The following is an 18,494-nucleotide window of genomic DNA, read 5'->3' as shown; positions in this document are numbered from 1 at the left end:
ATGAAAAATTAGCCAGGTATGATGGCATGTGCCTGTAGTCCCAGCTACTCAGGAGGCAGAGGTGGGAGAATCACCTGAGCCTGGAAGTCAGGGCTACAGTGAGCCCTGATCACGCTGCTGAACTTTATCGTCTCTAGAGAATATGTAGTACTTTAGGTAACAAGGTTATATGTACAAGGCTAGAAAACAACTACTTATGGTGCATTATAAGTGCTTTATAGATAATGCATCTTTTGGGAATTTTGAGCACCACCAAGATGTTTGTGTATTTAAGAAAATGTTTTACAATGGTGACATTGATTTCAATAAAAGGAAATGAGGCATTTCAATAAACATCGGTTACTGTAAGTGAAACTTTTTCTCATTCTTTCTTTTTTTTAATGCTTTACCACTTAAGAAGAGCAACTGATAGCTAATTTGGATTGTTACTTTTTCTAATTATAGATTGACAAGAAAGTGTACTTTTATCTGACTGTACTTAATTAGAGAATTTATGAGTTAGTCTTTGTAGTCATAGCAGGATATAGTTCCAATAGAAAATAAATTGTTTATCCTATGCAATTTTTGATCAGATTACACAGCATTTTCTTAGAAAGGAACAAATCCATGTTCTAATTTCCTTTTGAGTGGGAAAAAAATCTCTTTAATTAAAAAGAATCTGCTTACATCTGTCTGTGCTTTTAAAAAAACTTTATCTCATGTTTTATTAATCTGGAATGACAAATTGGACCTGCATTTATTTTTATTTGCTCATCCTTTTCCAATGAATGCCATGACTCAAATGCTCATATTAAAATCTTTGGAAAGCCACATCTCATATGCCATTGTATGAGTGAAACTAAATGCAAGTCTGTGCTCTTGGAAGTAAATTTTCTAATTAGTTCCCTGAATTCATGGAAAATAAGTGGAGACACTTCACAGCAATTCAGAGCAAAAGCTTTCCTTTCTTGTGTCTTTAAACAGAATTAGAGATGATGCAGCAAAATCTGTGGTAATGCCATTGATAAACTTGCACCCTCACTACTACCCATTCCCTGGCTCCCATCCACTTCAAACAAATCTCTAGGGCAGTCGATTTCAAAGTATGATCCCTAGACCAACAGCATGAGTCTTACCAAGAAAGTCATTCAAAATGCAAATTATCTGGCCCTACTCCACACCTGCTGAATCAGAAACTTAAATTGGAAGGCACGGATGGGAGTGGGGTGCAGCAATCTATGTTTTAACAAGCCTTCTAGGTGATTCTGAAACAGACACGTTTGAGAGCCACTGTTCTAGGGGAGTGAAGTAAGTTGTGAATACAGACCTATATAAAATTCATTTCTTGCAGCTTCAAGCTGAAAGGTTTATTACCAGGTTGCTGTAGCAACAACTGCACAGTAGGATTGGATAATGAAACATTGTGAAATTAAGAGGCATGAATATTAGCTGATCCCAATATTCTAGATTGCTGAAATTTATATTGGACAAAATTGATTTTTACTTTTAGCCTTATGGCAAGAAGAAGCATGGTTTCATAACATTTTATGTTTAACAAGTGGAAACCACGACTATTTTTTGAATACTACTCCTTTGGAATTTAGCCAAGTTTTTGTAGAAAAAGGGAAGTACTCTTTAAGACATTCATCATGGAAATCAAAAGGTAGCATACTCAGCAGTGACTTATAACCCTGAAAGAGTTAATTTTTAATTGAATATTTCTAATACATTGTAGTAGCTTTATTTGCCTACTATATGTTTCACAAAGCACAGTGCTATTCACCTAGTGGTATTAAGTAAACAATAAGAATTTTTTGTTAAACCCCTATTTGGTAATTATATGCCACAAAAATAGTTATTTTAAAAATATATTCATATTCTGCTTGCTTTCCTCTAGTGTGTGGTCTAAAACCCAGTACTTTCTGTATTCAAAGAATTAAATTCATGTTAGAGTTTGCATTTTATTGATATGTGCTAAGGATTAGATGCACTCAGTTAAGTTCCTTCCCAGCCAAATGACATATCCTGTCTCTGATGTCAGTCTGAGAAAATCCTGTATGGTGCACTACATCTCTGGATTATCTTATCTAAATATTACATGAACATTTCAGATGATATGTCTTGGCATGTGGTCATTTTTCATTAACTTATTAGGAATTGTTAAAGCATCTTTTCCCCTTTTTGACACCTTGCTATAATTGAATGTAAAATTGACTATAAGACTCAATGCTTGATATTCATGCAGTAAGTTGAGGGGGCATCGTTGGTGTATAGCAGAAACCATGCCTAGATGGGTGTTTTAGGAAAAAGGGCTCTGTTGCTATCCAATGTGAGCTCTGAGAAAATAATACCTATCCTCTGGCGTTTATTTTCCTCAACTGTAAAAAGAAGGAATTCGTTGCATCATCTTTAAGGTTCTGAAAATTTTATAATTCTAAGATCTAGGGGGAAAGGAGTGGAAATCCAATCCACGAACCACTGCCAAGGTACAATATATGACTAAATTTTTTTAGGTGTTTGTTGGAAAAAAAAAGAATTAAACAGAATAATTAGCATAAAGTCAGCCTTGAAATCCTTTAAAATCAATGGAAAATAATGATATTAGATACTAATGATTTAGAGTTTAAATTAACATATTTTAGGAAAAATACTTTAGAAAAGTGCATTCGAACTTAATGCTTTTTTTTCAGAGTTTTCACATTGAATTATTTATTCTTAAATCCAATGTGTATGGAATACTTAGAAAAGCAAATAATTTTAATATTTTAAGCATAGGTACGCTCTGCAGATCATATATATTCTTCCTAGAAAAGAAATATCTTTTAAAGGACACCTCTCTACACTTTATACTCCTCTGCACTCACTTATTTCAATACATTTTGTGAAACCTAAAATTGTAGCTATAAAGCTATTTTGGGCACGCTTTTTCCAGAACCCTGTAAGAATCAACAGGAGCATAATTTTAAGCTACAGAAGTGCAAAATAAGCACAGAGTCCTAGCTACCATAAATAAAAGGCCAGAATTCTAACTTTGCAAAAACACATAATTACTGCCAATGGGGGAGAGGGGAATGAGGACAAAAAGTAGAATTTTCTGGGGGATTTCTTCATACTTCTGAATGTTTTCTCTGAACTTTGTTTCTTCTCAGAGATGGAATTCTGTGAAACCTCTCACACTCTGTGCTCTGGCTACCAAACAGACATGCACAGCGTTTCTCGGCGTGGTTACCAGCTCGAGATGGGATCTGATGTGGACACAGAGACAGAAGGTGCTGCCTCACCTGACCATGCACTAAGAATGTGGATAAGGGGCATGAAATCAGAGCATAGCTCCTGTTTGTCCAGCCGGGCCAACTCCGCATTATCCTTGACTGACACTGACCATGAAAGGAAGTCTGATGGGGAAAATGGTAATAAACTACTTGAATTGTTTAAATGAAACACAGAAAAAATGCAATTTTTAGCCTTTGCTTTGTTCTCCTTCCCTATATCTGCCCTTCTTTCATTTAATATGCAGAATGGAAATACAAGTTAGCAGGGACTCATGGGCAAGGCACGTACCTAAATATCTGGCAAATAGACATTTATTTATAATAACAGACAAAATACTTTACATTTTTCGGTGAGCCCCCAAGGGAAATAATCTCATGTAATCAGTAATATTGTACATGTTTTGTTTCTTACTCACCTTTTATTTTCATCTTTATTTTCCACGGCAATACTAGTAGAATTTATTATAGAATGTCCAAATTTCATGTATTTGGGCTTTATATCAATAAATGAACAGTGAGATGAACAATTGTATAGCAAGCATATTCTATATGTGCTTACTATTTGGATTCAGATTAACCTGTTGAATGTACAAACTCAGATTAACCAGGTTGGACTGAAATGATTTAAAAAAGCAGAAGGTGAATGAACATCATCCATTTGCTTGACAATAAGGACTAGCAGCAGCATTATGTTGTAAGCATATATGATTTTCTTGCAACTTTTATAAAAGGAAAATTTTGTCTTTCTGATTTGTTGGAAAGGGGTTATTTTATTTTTGTTCTTTTGCTCCTACAAGAGAACAAAATAGTTTCATAAAAAGCACATTACTGCTTATTAAACACATTCATCTAGTCACTCCATCATTCTGTTTGTGTACATTTTATAGGTCCTCATTACCATGACCACAAGGCTTAGTCTGTTAGCTGTGGTAATTAGTACTTTTTCAGGTGTCAGAGAGATAGCCAGCTGCCCTGTACCTGCAGTTTTTTTTCTATTTTGTCCTCTTCTGCCTTCTTTAACCCAAACGTGACACTGGCTATATAATCAGGAATTAGAAGTTGCCTACTAATTAGAATATCACTTCCTAAATAATAGACTTTATGATATCACCAAGTATCCTTGGGGGGTCTTGATTTTTTTTATATTACTTTCATATATGTATGTGTTCATGTATGCATTGTTGACTTTGGCCAAGAGTATAGGAAGTAACATATGGAAATGAGAAGGGAACATACTTGACATATGTAGCACATTCATGGAAGTGAAAGGCATTAGGATAGAAGTTAGGAGACCTTTGGTCACTACAGTTTTCTGGGTTTCATCTTTCAATTGGGAAAAACAACGATCAAAATTATATGAAATGGGATGGTAGGTGATCTCTTATATTGGCAAGACATCTTGTTCTCCCTCATCTCACTCTGAACATATTCACTGGGTTGAAACATTGAAATGAAAGGAAGAAGTTTCCCCATTGGGCTCTACTATTCTTCTACCTCAGCAAGTCCCTTGGTATGAGGTGTCTTTTGGGGTGATGAAAGTATTCTAGACTTAGATAGTTGTGATGGTTGTGCAAATCTGCAGAAATACTAAAAACCACTGAACTGTATGCTTTAAAAGGATGAATATTACATATGTGAATTATATTGCAATAAAGCTGGGTTTTTTTTTAAAGCACCACTAGATGAAGGGTAAGGGTTGAAGTGTGAGGAATTGCAGATGACTTGGACAAGACTTGACTAGTAAAATGTTTACTGTTACAGGTTTCAAATTCTCTCCTGTTTGTTGTGACATGGAGGCTCAAGCTGGGTCTACTCAAGGCAAGTGTTTTCAAATATTTGATCACCAATTATTTTTACTTCACCCCATCCCTGGCACCCTACCCTGCTTCTCTGACAAACAACATACAAGCCTGCTCAGTGAACCTGTCAGAGAATACAGTGGCAGCTTATTTGTTTGTTTTCTTCTTGAAAATTTCATTTGTAAGTGTTGGTGGTGAAGAGGAGGTGAAGGGGGAGCTAGGCAGAAGGGTAAAACAGGATTCCAGGTAGGATGAGAAAACATTTCTTTAACCTGGGAGGAGAGACTGAAATCAGGATGGGTTGGATTTGGCCTTATGACTTTCTACATATATACCACGTTTGGCATGGCTCTAATAATTAACTCAGTATAGTTTAGGTATTGTCATAACTTTCAGATGTTGCCTAGGAGTTGTCCTTGGTCTCTTCCTCCAGGTGTTCATGCTTGGCTTTAGCATCACACTTTATCCATGTCATCAATCATAAATAACACCTTCAAATGAAAAAAAAATGTTGTTCATCCTCTTCTGTAAACCTATATTTACACTGTGTCATTCCTTAGTAAGGGGGCATTGGTGTTTTGTTCTTTTTTTTTACTTTTGCCTTCGTTGTATTCATTGGGTTTTGCCCCTTTGGAGAGGGATACTACTGAAAGTAACATTTATAAGTGGTTTTCACAACCCGGTCTGTGCTGGGGGCCCTTCTCTAACACCTTGAAGTAGGGTCCACACATCCCACCACAGGGCAGTGACTCAAAAATTAGATGAAACTAGTATATAAAGATTTAGAACAGTGTTTTTAACATGTAGGAACAATATGAATGTTCACTATTATTACTGGATTAGCATTTCAAAATTTCCAAACACACTTTTCATATCTTTATGCCATTTCATCCTTATGACCACTCAGTGAAACAAAATCTGTTATCTTCATTTTACATATGAGGAAGTGTTAAAACAACAATTCAGAAACAATCTAGCTGAATTTCACTGGATTATTTCCCAAGTATGCTTTGTTTTCTCCCTTGGATCATGTGTGTATGCAATATGTACACTTGAACAACTTTTCCCTGCTCAGTTCTCTATGTCTTACTTTGACTCCTACTAATATTTTCAATAAAGAGTATATAATTTGGGTTCTTATTTATCACCTATGGTAACATTTTACCAATGTGGATTCCACACATTTTAATTGATGACAACCATGCCTGGCCTGCCTTTAGCATTTCCATAGATCCTTGAGGAGTTGGTTTGAGTTAAGATAAGAATGTAAATGACTTTTCCAAAAGTACGTTAACTTGAGGAAACAAGTTATTTCCAATGAATGAACTTGGCGTTTGTGTGGAAATGTTGCTATTTATTTCCTATTGATTTCATCCATTCATGAAAGCATGCTAATCAAGTCATCTATTTTTTTAATTTGGGTTGATGTATGTTATATTTGAAAAAGTAAATCTTTAGAATATTTGTTATGTATGTGTTTTCCTACCTCAGACTCCATGCCATCCCATCCCTGTGGCTCAATTAATGTCAGTGACATTTTGTTTTGTTTCTGTCTTCCGATACTTTCTGAATTTTAGATTATTGATGAGACAATGGGCATGATATCATGGATCAGCTTAGGAACATTTGAGCCTCACTGCTGTGAATGTTAGATAAAAGTTAAGATGGAGGAAATTGTTAATTTAGGTGAATTGTCCAACTGAGAAATATTCTGAGAAGTAATTTCAAAGGTGCTTACTATTCTATTCATCTTAGGAGAATATGACTTTGGTTTTCTACTTACGTTTCCAAAATCATGTCTATAAGGACTTGTTTCTTTTATTTCATTAATTGGCCAAGCCTTTCAGAATTTTTTTTCTCATTTCCTTAACTCTATTTGATTGCCCTTAATTGAATTTATGTCTCTGACATTTTATAACTCATGAAGTATTATAAGAAATAACCCTTAATTTCAGCACTAAAACATTTGAACTTAAAGGCCTGAAGTACTGGAAAGGAAACCATCAGGTGACAGAAGGGGATCTGGAGGCTTTCACAGGGATCAGAGCACTAATGCATTATGTTTCCATTCTCTCAAATTTGTCCTAAGTAAACCCTTCATCATCTGTTGATGCTGAATTGTCTATTAAGAAAGATGCACATTCACTCAAGTTAGCTTCATTCTGGGACCTGTGAACAGTCAATACCTAGGTGACACTTTGATATCAACCATCATGCTTTATTCTACGTCATTTTTATTCCCGTTTCACCTTACTAACAACATTACTACTCATCATAGGCTAATACTAGAGTTGTGTACTTCATATCCTAACAATGGTTGTTAATAAGCACTAGACTGGAAGCTACTTGATGAAAATGGTCTAACTTATTCACTTTTGTAGCTTCAATACTTAGTAAGGGGACCTAGAGCACAGTAGGCACTAAATAAATGAAAAATATGTATTGTTCTAAGGGTAAAATATATTTTTTGTCGATCTTGTCTTGTGTGACTCTCATAAGGATAGAAGTGCTATAGTGTGTCAGACCTCTGATCATCTAACACACAACTCTATCTCTGATAGGTGATCTAATGGTAATTTAATTTTTTTATCTTTAGTTATGGATACATAATAGGTATACATATTTATGGGTACATGTGATGATTTTTTTTTTTGACAGTCTTGCTCTGTAGCCAGGCTGGAGTGCAGTGGTGTGATCTCGGCTCACTGCAACCTCCACCTCCTAGGTTCAAGTGATTCTCCTGTCTCAGCCTCCCAAGTAACTGGGGCTACAGGTGCACACCACCACACCCAGCTAACTTCTGTATTTTTAGTAGAGACAGGGTTTCACCATGTTGGCCAGGATGGTCTCAATCTCTTGACCTCGTGATCCGCCTGCCTCGGCCTCCCAAAGTGCTGGGCTTACAATATGTGATGTTTTGATACAGGCATACACTGTGTAATCAGGGTAATTAGGGTACCATCACCTCAAGCATTTATCATTTCTTTGTTAGGAACATTCTAATTCCAATATTTTAGTTATTTTAAAATATATGATAAGTTAACATTGACTACAGTCACCTTGTTGTGCTATCAAATACTAGATCTTATTCATTCTATCTAATTATATTTTTGCACCTATTAACCATGCCTACCTTTTCCCCCATTTCCCTCTACCCTTTTCAGCCCCTGGTAACCATTCTTCTACTCTCTGTCTCCATAAGTACAATTGTTTTGATTTTTAGTTCCCACAAATCAGTAAGAAGATGATATTTGTCTTTCTGTGCCTGACTTGTTTCACTTGACCTAATATCCTCCAATTCCATTAATGTTGCAAATGACAAGATTTCATTCTTTTAATGGCTGAATAATATTATATTATATATATGTACTACATTGTCTTTATCCATTCATCTGTTGATGGTTGACATTTAGGTTGCTTCTGTGTCTTAGCTATTGTAAATAGTGCTATGATATATTTCCTTTCTTTTGTATATATACATAGCAGTGGGATTGCTAGAGCATATGGTAGTTCTATTTTTAGTTTTTTTAGAGTACCTCCATACTGCTCTTCATGATGACTGTAGTAAATTACATTCCCACCAACAGTATATAAAGGTTTTCATTTCTCCACATCCTTGCCAACATTTGTTATTGCCTGTCTTTTGGGTAAAAACCATTGTAACTGGGGTGAGATGATATTGTAGTTTTGATTTGCATTTCTCTGATGGTTAATGATGTTGCGCATTTTGTCATATGTCTGTTAACCATTCATGTGTCTTCTTTTGAGAAATGTCTATTCTTTTGCCCATTTTAAAATCAGATTATTTGATTTTTTTTCCTATTGAATTGTTTGAGCTTCTTACATATTCTGGTATTAATCCCTTGTCAGATGGGTAGTTTGCAAATATTTTCTCCCATTCTTTACTTTCTAATGAGCATTTCTTAGAAGACTTTGACAGCCCTACTTAAATATCAACCTCGGTGATTAGGGTATCTGTCAATAATTACATTTAGCTATACATTGAACTGGAGGAAAAAACAGTATCAACAGCTAAATTTGAATAATCAATTTCCAAGAATATGTTTTTCACATGTGGCCTGAATGGAACAGTTGGATTATAAAATGTGAAAATAAAAATTGTTTACCAAGAAGCTAAGTGGAAATAAATTTTGTAGTAGTGAAAAAGTATTGTAACCTTTAATAAAGTATAAATTGCAAATAAATTATTTATAGTTATAGCCTTGATGATAATGATATTTCTGTTCAAGCAATATTTATTAAGCACCTTCTTTTTGCCAAACTCTGTACTAGAGATTGGGAGTATATGAAAGATGAATAATACACACTCCCCAACCTCAAGGAATTTACAGCCTCCTGGGAGAGACTGATGCCCTATTAGTTAAGATTGCTTGTTATAGGTAGCAGAAATCAACGTGAGCTGGCTTAAACTGAAAACAATTGTATTAAAAGTACATAAGAATACAGGGTGACTGTAGTCAGTAATAGTCTAATTGTACATTTTAACATAACTAAAAGAGTAAAATACGATCATTTGTAATACAAAGGATAAATGCTTGAGAGGATGGATACCTCATTTTATATGATGTGATTAATATGCATTGCAGGCCTATATCAAAACATCTCATGTACCCCATAAATATGTATACCTACTAGGTACCCACAAGAAATAAAAATTAAAAAAAAATAAAGTACGTGAGAATACTTCACTGGACTCAGGGCAAGAGTGTGGCTACACCACAAGAAGGGACTTGTTACAGTCCCTTAACAATTTTCAGAAGAATTGTTAAGACATTGCTTTTTGTTTCTAAACCCATTCCCTTCAACGCCGTCTCTGCAGGTTGACTTTCTCTAAGTTTCCATCTACAAGACAGGTATAAAAACCCATACCCCATAAAACCCTAGTTCACATTTCTTCTATTCAGGAAATAAGCTAAGATTAACCAGATTTTTTTTAGTGCCATTTCTAAATTCCAAGGAGACAGAATACTTTTCTCAACTTGAGTCGGCTGTCTCCTCAGCTCACTGGTCTCCTCAGCTACAATGAGGGGTAAGGTCAGTAATAAAAATGTTGCTTTCTGGGAGCCTACCCATTTGATTCTCAAAGCAATTCCCAATGCAGGGCTGTCAGTGTCAAATGGATACATATACTCAAAGAGGTCTACTAGAGAGGATTGAAAGCTAATTTTAATACATTTTAGTTAATACTGTTATAAAGATACGGTAGCTTGCTCTGAGAGCACAAGGGATGTGAAACCATTTATTAACATAAAAGTGGTAATATTAATACAATCTAAATAAATAATGTTTTTTGTATAGTAAATGGTTAAGAATAACCATGATATAAGACAGACCTAGGTTGTTGCGCTACTTCTGCCATTTACCTGCTGTATGTCCTTGGACAGGTAACTAAAGAGCTCCAAGTCTTAATTTCTTTATCTGTCAAATGGTAGCTGCAAAGTCTTGGGAGTTTTTGTGGGAGGATTAAATGAGAAACTGGATATATAGCACTTCACAGTGTGTCTGTTACAATGAAATGCTCTGTAAATGTCAGTTGTGGTTGTTGTTTATCACTATTAATTTATTATGCACATATTATGGGATAGATGGTATCAGGTAAGGAACCTGTTATCAAGTATTAGACAAAGAGGCAACATAGCTTCTGAAACATCTAATATCCCAGGGAACTCTTTAGCCTAGCAGAACCCAGCCTACTTTCTGCTCATTTCAAATTGGGTAAAAATCCTTGCACTTGTCTTATTTTAAATAATACAACATTTTATTAATAGGCAACAACCTCATTCTGCTAAACCTAGAAGGCTGTAAGAGGAAATTCACTGAGGCACTTCAGACCTGGCTGCGGGTTAGCTTGTGCTTTTGTATTTCCCCTTGTCATTGAAGTAGCCCTTTAAGGGAGAGCTGGGATTTTAATTAGTACTCAGAAGCCCTGTTGATTTCCTTGACTGTTGGGTAGCTGAGCTCCCTATGTTCTGTTCAGGAACTTTACAGGTAAGGGAATATCTGATACAATCTCATAACAGCCGAGAAATCCATTAGTACTGCTCCCTGTTGCTTCTGTACTGCATACCACAGAACCTAAGTAGTGTGGTATGTGCTACCAATAAACGTGTCATCATAGTCATGCATATGCTGTTCTCAGACCCTAAATTCATTCAAGGAAACAGCTGGAGTTGTGAAAAAAATGGTTAGCCTAATGCTGGGTTTCTTGAATGGCAGGTAGTAGTTATACCCAAATGAGGAGTTATTTCTTCTGATACTTGACCATGTAGGGCCATTCATGTACATTTGATGGAGGGAATTTGTTTGTTTGTTTTCCATTTCTTTCCTTTAGCTTTTTTTGTTTTCTCCTGGTAGTGTTAGTTATATAGGACCCTTACATAGCAGTGATAACAGTTCCTCGGAAACCATCTGATTGTTAAAGGAAGTGTATGAAACAATGCAATGACTTGGTAATAGCTTCAGCAGGAGCCCTGCCATATAACTAACATCCTAATGGCTCTGTTGGACCCATTAGGCATGTATGAGACAGTGCAGTTGACTCTGTAACAGCTCCTTTGGAGATGTTACACTATCAGAGGAATTGTGGAAGTTATTGGGATTATGTGTGGGTGAGACACTTCTATGGTGGCTGTGATATTCAAACTTAAAAACCACTTTGATGATACTGAATTTCAAGTCATTATCAAGGTAGATATAACAAGTTCGTATTTTCTTTTTTAGTAGGTAATTTTAGCTACTATTATCTTTATATTAAAGTAATATTGGCCAATGGTTTAAAAATTAATGGTAAAAACAGATTTAAAGTGAGTAAAGTGTAACATCCCCCTCCCTCTCCATCCTTCAGGTTTCACTCTTGAAAGACAGTCAGTGTTAATAATGTATTATATATCATTCCCCAAATTTTTCAGGCATATACAAATGGGATCACATACTACAAAAAGTCTCATATTTTTTTCCAGTTCATATTATCTTGGATATTTCCCCATATTTGTAGTACAAATCTGCCTCATTATTTTTAATGACTGTATAGGATTCTGTTTATATATGTGTTATTTTTTTTAGCCAGTCCCTTGTTGATGGACATCTAGATTTCCAGTGTTTTGATATTAAAAACAGTGCTACACTTAATATCCTTGTACACATCTTTTACACACTTCTTGTATAATTTATTAGAAGTAGAAATGATGGGCTGAAAATATATGCATTTAATGTTTGTTTAGATATTACCAAATTTCCCCCTTCAAAAAGACCTACCGATTTATTTACCTACTAAAGCGATATAAAACTGCCTGTTTTCCCATATACTTATCAATACTGGCAATGATGAGAAAGATTTCTAATACCCAATCTGCAAGATAAAATACAGTATTTCTTCTTGCTAGTATTTTGTTCTATTTATGGGTGAGCTTGGTCATCTTTTTTATGTTAATGACCCATTTCCATGTCTTCTCTCAGTTTCCTGTTGACATACTTTGCCCACTTGCCCATTTGAATTTTTGTATTTTCTTATTAGTTCTCTAGAGTACTTCCTATATTAAGGGTAAAAAAAAAAACCTTCACTACATATTATGCATTTTTCCTAGTTGTATATTTGTCTTTTTAAATAGGTGCATTGTGTGTGTGTACTGTGTGTGTGCATATATGATAAGATTTACATTTTTAAGTGGTAAAAGTCAACTATTTGTACTTTATAGCTGGTGGATCTCTCTCTTTCTCCATATATATATATAAATATATGTATATGTCTTTGCTAGCAGTACTATAATTTCCACAATTTGAAATTTAAATTGCTTAAAAATTTATTTTAATTTAAAAACAGAATATAAATATCTGCACACAAATAATAAATGTGAATGTATGGTATGCATATGTTTAATATATAATATAATACATACATATGGATATATTTACATGAAAACAAACTTGAATGTAGAAGTTAAATACAGTACAAGTAATGTAGCTATTAAAATTAATTAGTATTATACAGGTTAGTCTTTGGAGTTGATCTTGATGTATTATTTACTCTCTTACTGTGTATTATATATCATTCCCCAAATTTTCCACGCATGTACAAATGGGATCACATACAACAAAAAGTTTCATAATTTTTTCCAGTTCATATTATCTTACTGTCTTACTTGATGTATTATTTACTTACATTACTGTGAAAGAAGCCAAAATGAGTTAAAGTGCTTTCAGAGACTGCTTATCCACAGAGTTTTTAAAAAAAGCTTGGAAAATGAAGGAAAAAAATATGGCTGAGCATATATTCACCAGAAATAAAATGACAACATTGTCATCTGAATTTGAAAATGATGTTTCAATTGCCATAGTTAGGACACATGCTTTTGGTTGTTCTTTTCTGGTTTGGGAATGGGCTTATGTTAAGTCATTCATACTACCTTGACTGTCCATCTTTTCACTGTTGATAGATATTCATGAGATTACTGGTCAGAGTTAATTTTTTTGGTAGGTATTTAAAGTGGAATGCAGAATAGTTCACAATTTAAATGCATGCAGTTGAATTTTTTTGATATATCCTAGTTGAACATTTTTTTAAATAATTTAAATAATATCTTTAGAGAAAAGGGGAATCATCTTGGCTATTTCAGAGGCAAGTTGACTATGTTTTCAATATTTTTTGTTATAAAAGTAATACTTTCTAATAAATAGATTATTAAAGAAAATTGGGAAATTACTGAAAAACAGGAAAAAATCCTTGATGTTCTCTCCAAAATAAAATATTAGTCACATTCTCTCATGAATTAGCATCTTACCTTTGTCTTTCCATGCATCATGTATCCTTATCAGGATCCATACAACCTGATATTTCACTTAAATTAAAAGTAAGCAATTTCCAATATTACTATCTTAATTAAATGTTATTTTAAATATATTAGTTAGGTAGATGTAGCATACTTAACTGTACACTATTTTTGGATATTAACATTTCCAGTATTTCACTAGAACAAAAAAATACTGAAATAGACATCTTTGTAATCAAAGATTGGTCTCTTTCTGATTTATTCATTATCAGTAGAGTTCTACAAATAAAATTACTGGGTTCAAAAATATTTTCATTAAGGTTCAAGATATATATTATCAGATTATATCAAGATTCATACTCCCCCATTAGTAAAGCATGATAGTGGCCATTTTAGTGTACCCTCACTGGTACTAGATAATTTACTTTAAAATATTTTTCACCAATTTGAAATGTGAAAAATATAACTACAGTCATGTGCTGTGTAAGAGTGTTTTGGTCAATGACAGACCATATATATGATAATGGTCCCATAATATAATAATACCATATTTTTACTGTACCTTTTCTACATTTAGATATGTTTAGATGCATAAATACTTAGCATTGTATTATAATTGCCTACAATATTTGGTGAAGTATTAATAACATGTTTACAGGTTTGTAGCCTAGCAACAATAGGCTACACCTATGGCCTAGGTGTGTAGTAGGGTATGCCATCCAGGTTTGTGTAAATACAATCTGTGATGTGTGCACAATGACAAAATCGCCTAACGACACATTTCTCAAATTGTATCCCTGTCGTTAAGAAATGCATGACTGTATGTTGTTTAAAATTACACGTCATTAGAGAGAGAAAGGAAGCTAGCTGACTAGAGGCATCTGGTTACCTCCTCCATAAAGAAGAACCAAAATAGCGAGTAATCACACTTCAAATACATCATCTATGGGAGAATGCTAGAATTCAACAAATCACAAGAAATACGTAAGGCAAGGAAAAAGAGGGAAGCAAGGCAGCCTGCTCAGCTGGAATGGACTGGGGGCCTGGAGAAGATCCCCAATATGAGGAAAGGATAAGTGAGAGACCCTAGCAGTCTCACTGTGAACTCCTGCAGTCCTAGCTATGGAGAACCCTTGATCCATGTTGGCCCCGAGACTAACATGGGAAATATACCTGGAGACTATGCAACGGCATTGCTCCAGAGAATGTCACATTGGGTCTCACCCCCCACCCACCCCCAAATCCTAAACAGCTACAACATGACACCATTTTGAGAGCTCAGTCTCCAACAGACAGCATCCTGCCCTGGGGCTCAACATCCTCTGCCTCTACACATCCCTGGAGTACAATGAACATCCTCTACCTACAACCACCACCGCAGCTGGCTGCTGCCAGCAGGTTCAAATTATGAGCCATTGGAAGCAACCCCATTGCCCCCAGCAGTGGAGCCTCTTACATTTACAAGCACCCTAATGACAGGTTACCCTGTTGTAGCTACTATCCAGGGCAAAAGTGCACACTCCCCATCTGCCTGACAATTGCTGCTGCCACTGAAAACATCCCGTGGCTCCCTGATAGCAGGGGCACAGTGCAGCCACTGATACCCTCACTCAAGCATTCCACCAGAGGTCTGGGATCACCCTACTCCTGCCTACCACAGTCAGCACCTGCATGCACCACAGGAGGAGGCCCTTAATACAGATCTGCCTGGCCCAGCACCACCACTACCAGTGTCCGAGCTCATTGTCCAGGGGAGTGAGGATTGCCCTGCTCAGTCCATCAGTGTTGGCAACTGAGAACTCCCCCTAGAAGCCTCAAGCCAACACAACCAGGTGATACCACCAAAGCTTGTACCCATCAGCATGCTCCACCTGCAGGCCTGGGAATTGGCCTGTGCAACCTGCCACAGCCACTGCCAACACAAGCACAGATCACTTGGGAAATAGAAGGTTGTCTTGCCACTGCTACTGGCACTGTCCATGCTACACCTGCTGGCCAGCAGCCCAAGGATCCTCCCACTCACTTGGTCCACTGCCGCCACTGCCAGCACTTGAGCAAGCTTTCTGGTAAAAAAAAGAGAGCACCCATATGTATAAAGCAAATATTATTAGAACTAAGAAGAGAGATAGACTACATAGATTAATAGTTGATAGGTTACATACATTAATAGTTGACTTAGACACCCCACTCTCAGCATTAGACAGATCATCTAGAGAGAAAATTAACAAAGAAACATGGGACTTCAACTTCCCTTTACGCTAAATAGGCCTAACAGACATCTACAGAACATTTCATCCAACAGCTACAGAATACACATTCTTCTTATCAGCACATGTAACATTTTTCAGGATAGACCACATATTAGGACACAAAACATGACTCAACAAATTTTAAAAAATTAAAATCATATCAAGTATCTTCTTATACCACAATGGAATTAAACTAGAAATCAGTAACAAAAGGAACTTTGGAAATGGTACAAGTATATGGAAATTAAACATCCTCCTTAATGACCATTGAGTCAAACAAGAAATTAAGGAGCAAATTTTAAAAATCTCTTCACACAAATGAAAATTAAAGCACAATATAGTAAAACCTATGGGACTACTGGGCGTGGTGGTTCACACCTGTAATCCCAGCACCTTGGGAGGCCAAGGTGGGTGGGTCACCTGAGGTCAGGAGTTTGAGGCCAGCCTGGCCAACATGGTGAAACCCTGTCTCTACTAAAAATACAAAAATTAGCTGGGCATGGTGGCAGGTGCCTGTAATCCCAGCTACTCGAGAGACTGAGGCAGGAGAGTTGCTTGAACCTGGGAGGCGGAAGTTGCAGTGAGCCAAGATCGAGCCATTGCACTCCAGCCTGGGTGACAGAACAAAACTCTGTCAAAAAAAAAAAAAAAAAAAACTATGGGATACAGCAAAAGCAGTGTTAAGAATGAAGTTTGTAGAAAAAAATGTGTACATCAGAAAAGTAGAAAGATGTCAAACAATCTAATCATGCAGCTGAAAAAATTAGAAAAGCAAGAACATACTAAACCCCAAATTAGTAGAAAGAACGCAATAATAAAGATCAGAACAGAACTAAATGAAATATGGACTATAAAAAGTAATAAAAAGGAACAAATTAAAAGTAGGTTCAGCAGATAAACAAAATCAATAAACCATTAACCAAAAAAAAGAGAAGACCGAAATAAATAAAACAAAAAATGAAAAAAGAGACGTAACAACTGATACCATAGAAATGCAAAAGGTTGTCAGAGACTCTCATGAACAACTGTACACTAATAGACTGGATAATGTTGAGGAAATGGATAAATTCCTGGCCACATACAACCTACCAAGATTGAATCAGAAAAATATAGAAAACCTGAACAGATAAAAAACGAATAATGAGATTGAATCAGTAATAAAATATCTCCCAACAGAGACAAGTTCAGGACAGAATGGTTTCACTGACAATTTTTAATGAACATTCTAAGAACTAACACCAATTCTTCTCAAACTATTTCAAAAAATTGAAGAGGATGGAATTCTCCCTAACTCATTCTACAAGGCCAGCATTACCCTGACACTAAAACCACAGAAAGTCACAATTTAAAAAGAAAATTATAGGCCAATATCCCTGATGAATATACATGCAAAAATCGTCAAGAAAATATCAACAAACCAAGTCTAATACCACATGAAAACATAATATAACATGATTCAGTGGTATTTATCCCAGAGATGCAAAGATGGTTCAATATATGCAAATCAATAAACATAATACATCACATCAACGGAATGAAGGACAAAAACTATATGGACATCTCAATAGATGCAGAAAAAGCATTTGATAAAATTCAACGTTCCCCTCATGATAAAAAATAAAAAACCTCTCAAAAAAACAAGGCATAGAAGGAACATACCTCAACATAATAAAGGTGATATATGTGAGAGACCCACAGCTGACATCATACTGAATAGGGAAAAGCTGACAGCCTTTTCTTTAAGAACTGGAAGAATACAAAGATACCCAGTTTCACCACTCCTGTTTATCATAATACTGGAAGTCCTAGCCAGAGCAATCAGGCAAGAGAAAGAAATAAAAGGCATCTAGTTTGAAAAAGAAGTAGTCATATGTTCTGTCTTTGCAGATGATATTATCTTATACTTAGAAAATCCTTAAGACATCAACAAAAACTCTTAGATTTGATAAATTCAGTAAAGTTGCAGGATAGAAAATCAGTTTGCAAAAATTAGTAGCATTGTTATACATCAGTAATGAACTAGCTGAGAAAAAAATCAAGAAAACAATTTCATTTGCAATAGCTCCCAAAAAATAATTACCTAGAAATAAATTGAACCAAGGTGCTGAAAGACCACCACCAAGAAAACTACCAAATCACTAATGAAAGAAATTGAAGAGGACACAAACAAGTGGAAAGACATCCCATGCTCATGAATAGGAAGAATTAATATACTGCCCAATACAATCTACAGATTCAGTGCAATCCATATGAAAATGCCACTGTCATTTTTCACAAAATTAGAAAAAAAAAAAAAATCCTAAAATTCACATGGAAGAAATTGAAGAGGACACAAACAAGTGGAAAGACATCCCATGCTCATGAATAGGAAGAATTAATATACTGCCCAATACAATCTACAGATTCAGT

At 35.5% G+C, this 18,494-nt stretch overlaps 1 protein-coding gene across 2 annotated transcripts in view; it reads left to right on the top strand.

The window, feature by feature from the left end:
• The window catches only part of TENM1 (teneurin transmembrane protein 1), a 630,397-nt gene that overhangs the window by 66,950 nt on the left and 544,953 nt on the right, over window positions 1-18,494 (top strand). For both annotated transcript variants that reach the window (XM_011936960.1, XM_011936959.1), the window contains exons 2-3: window positions 3,129-3,389; window positions 5,013-5,069. In XM_011936960.1, coding sequence (XP_011792350.1) covers window positions 3,129-3,389; window positions 5,013-5,069 — 318 coding nt within the window. The remainder of the gene's footprint in view (window positions 1-3,128; window positions 3,390-5,012; window positions 5,070-18,494) is intronic.

This window comes from Colobus angolensis, unplaced genomic scaffold (genome assembly GCF_000951035.1).
Source record: "Colobus angolensis palliatus isolate OR3802 unplaced genomic scaffold, Cang.pa_1.0 Scaffold159, whole genome shotgun sequence".
Lineage (NCBI taxonomy): Eukaryota > Metazoa > Chordata > Mammalia > Primates > Cercopithecidae > Colobus > Colobus angolensis.
The sequence above is the reverse complement of the archived record's forward strand: the minus strand, read 5'-3'. Positions and strand labels throughout refer to the sequence as shown.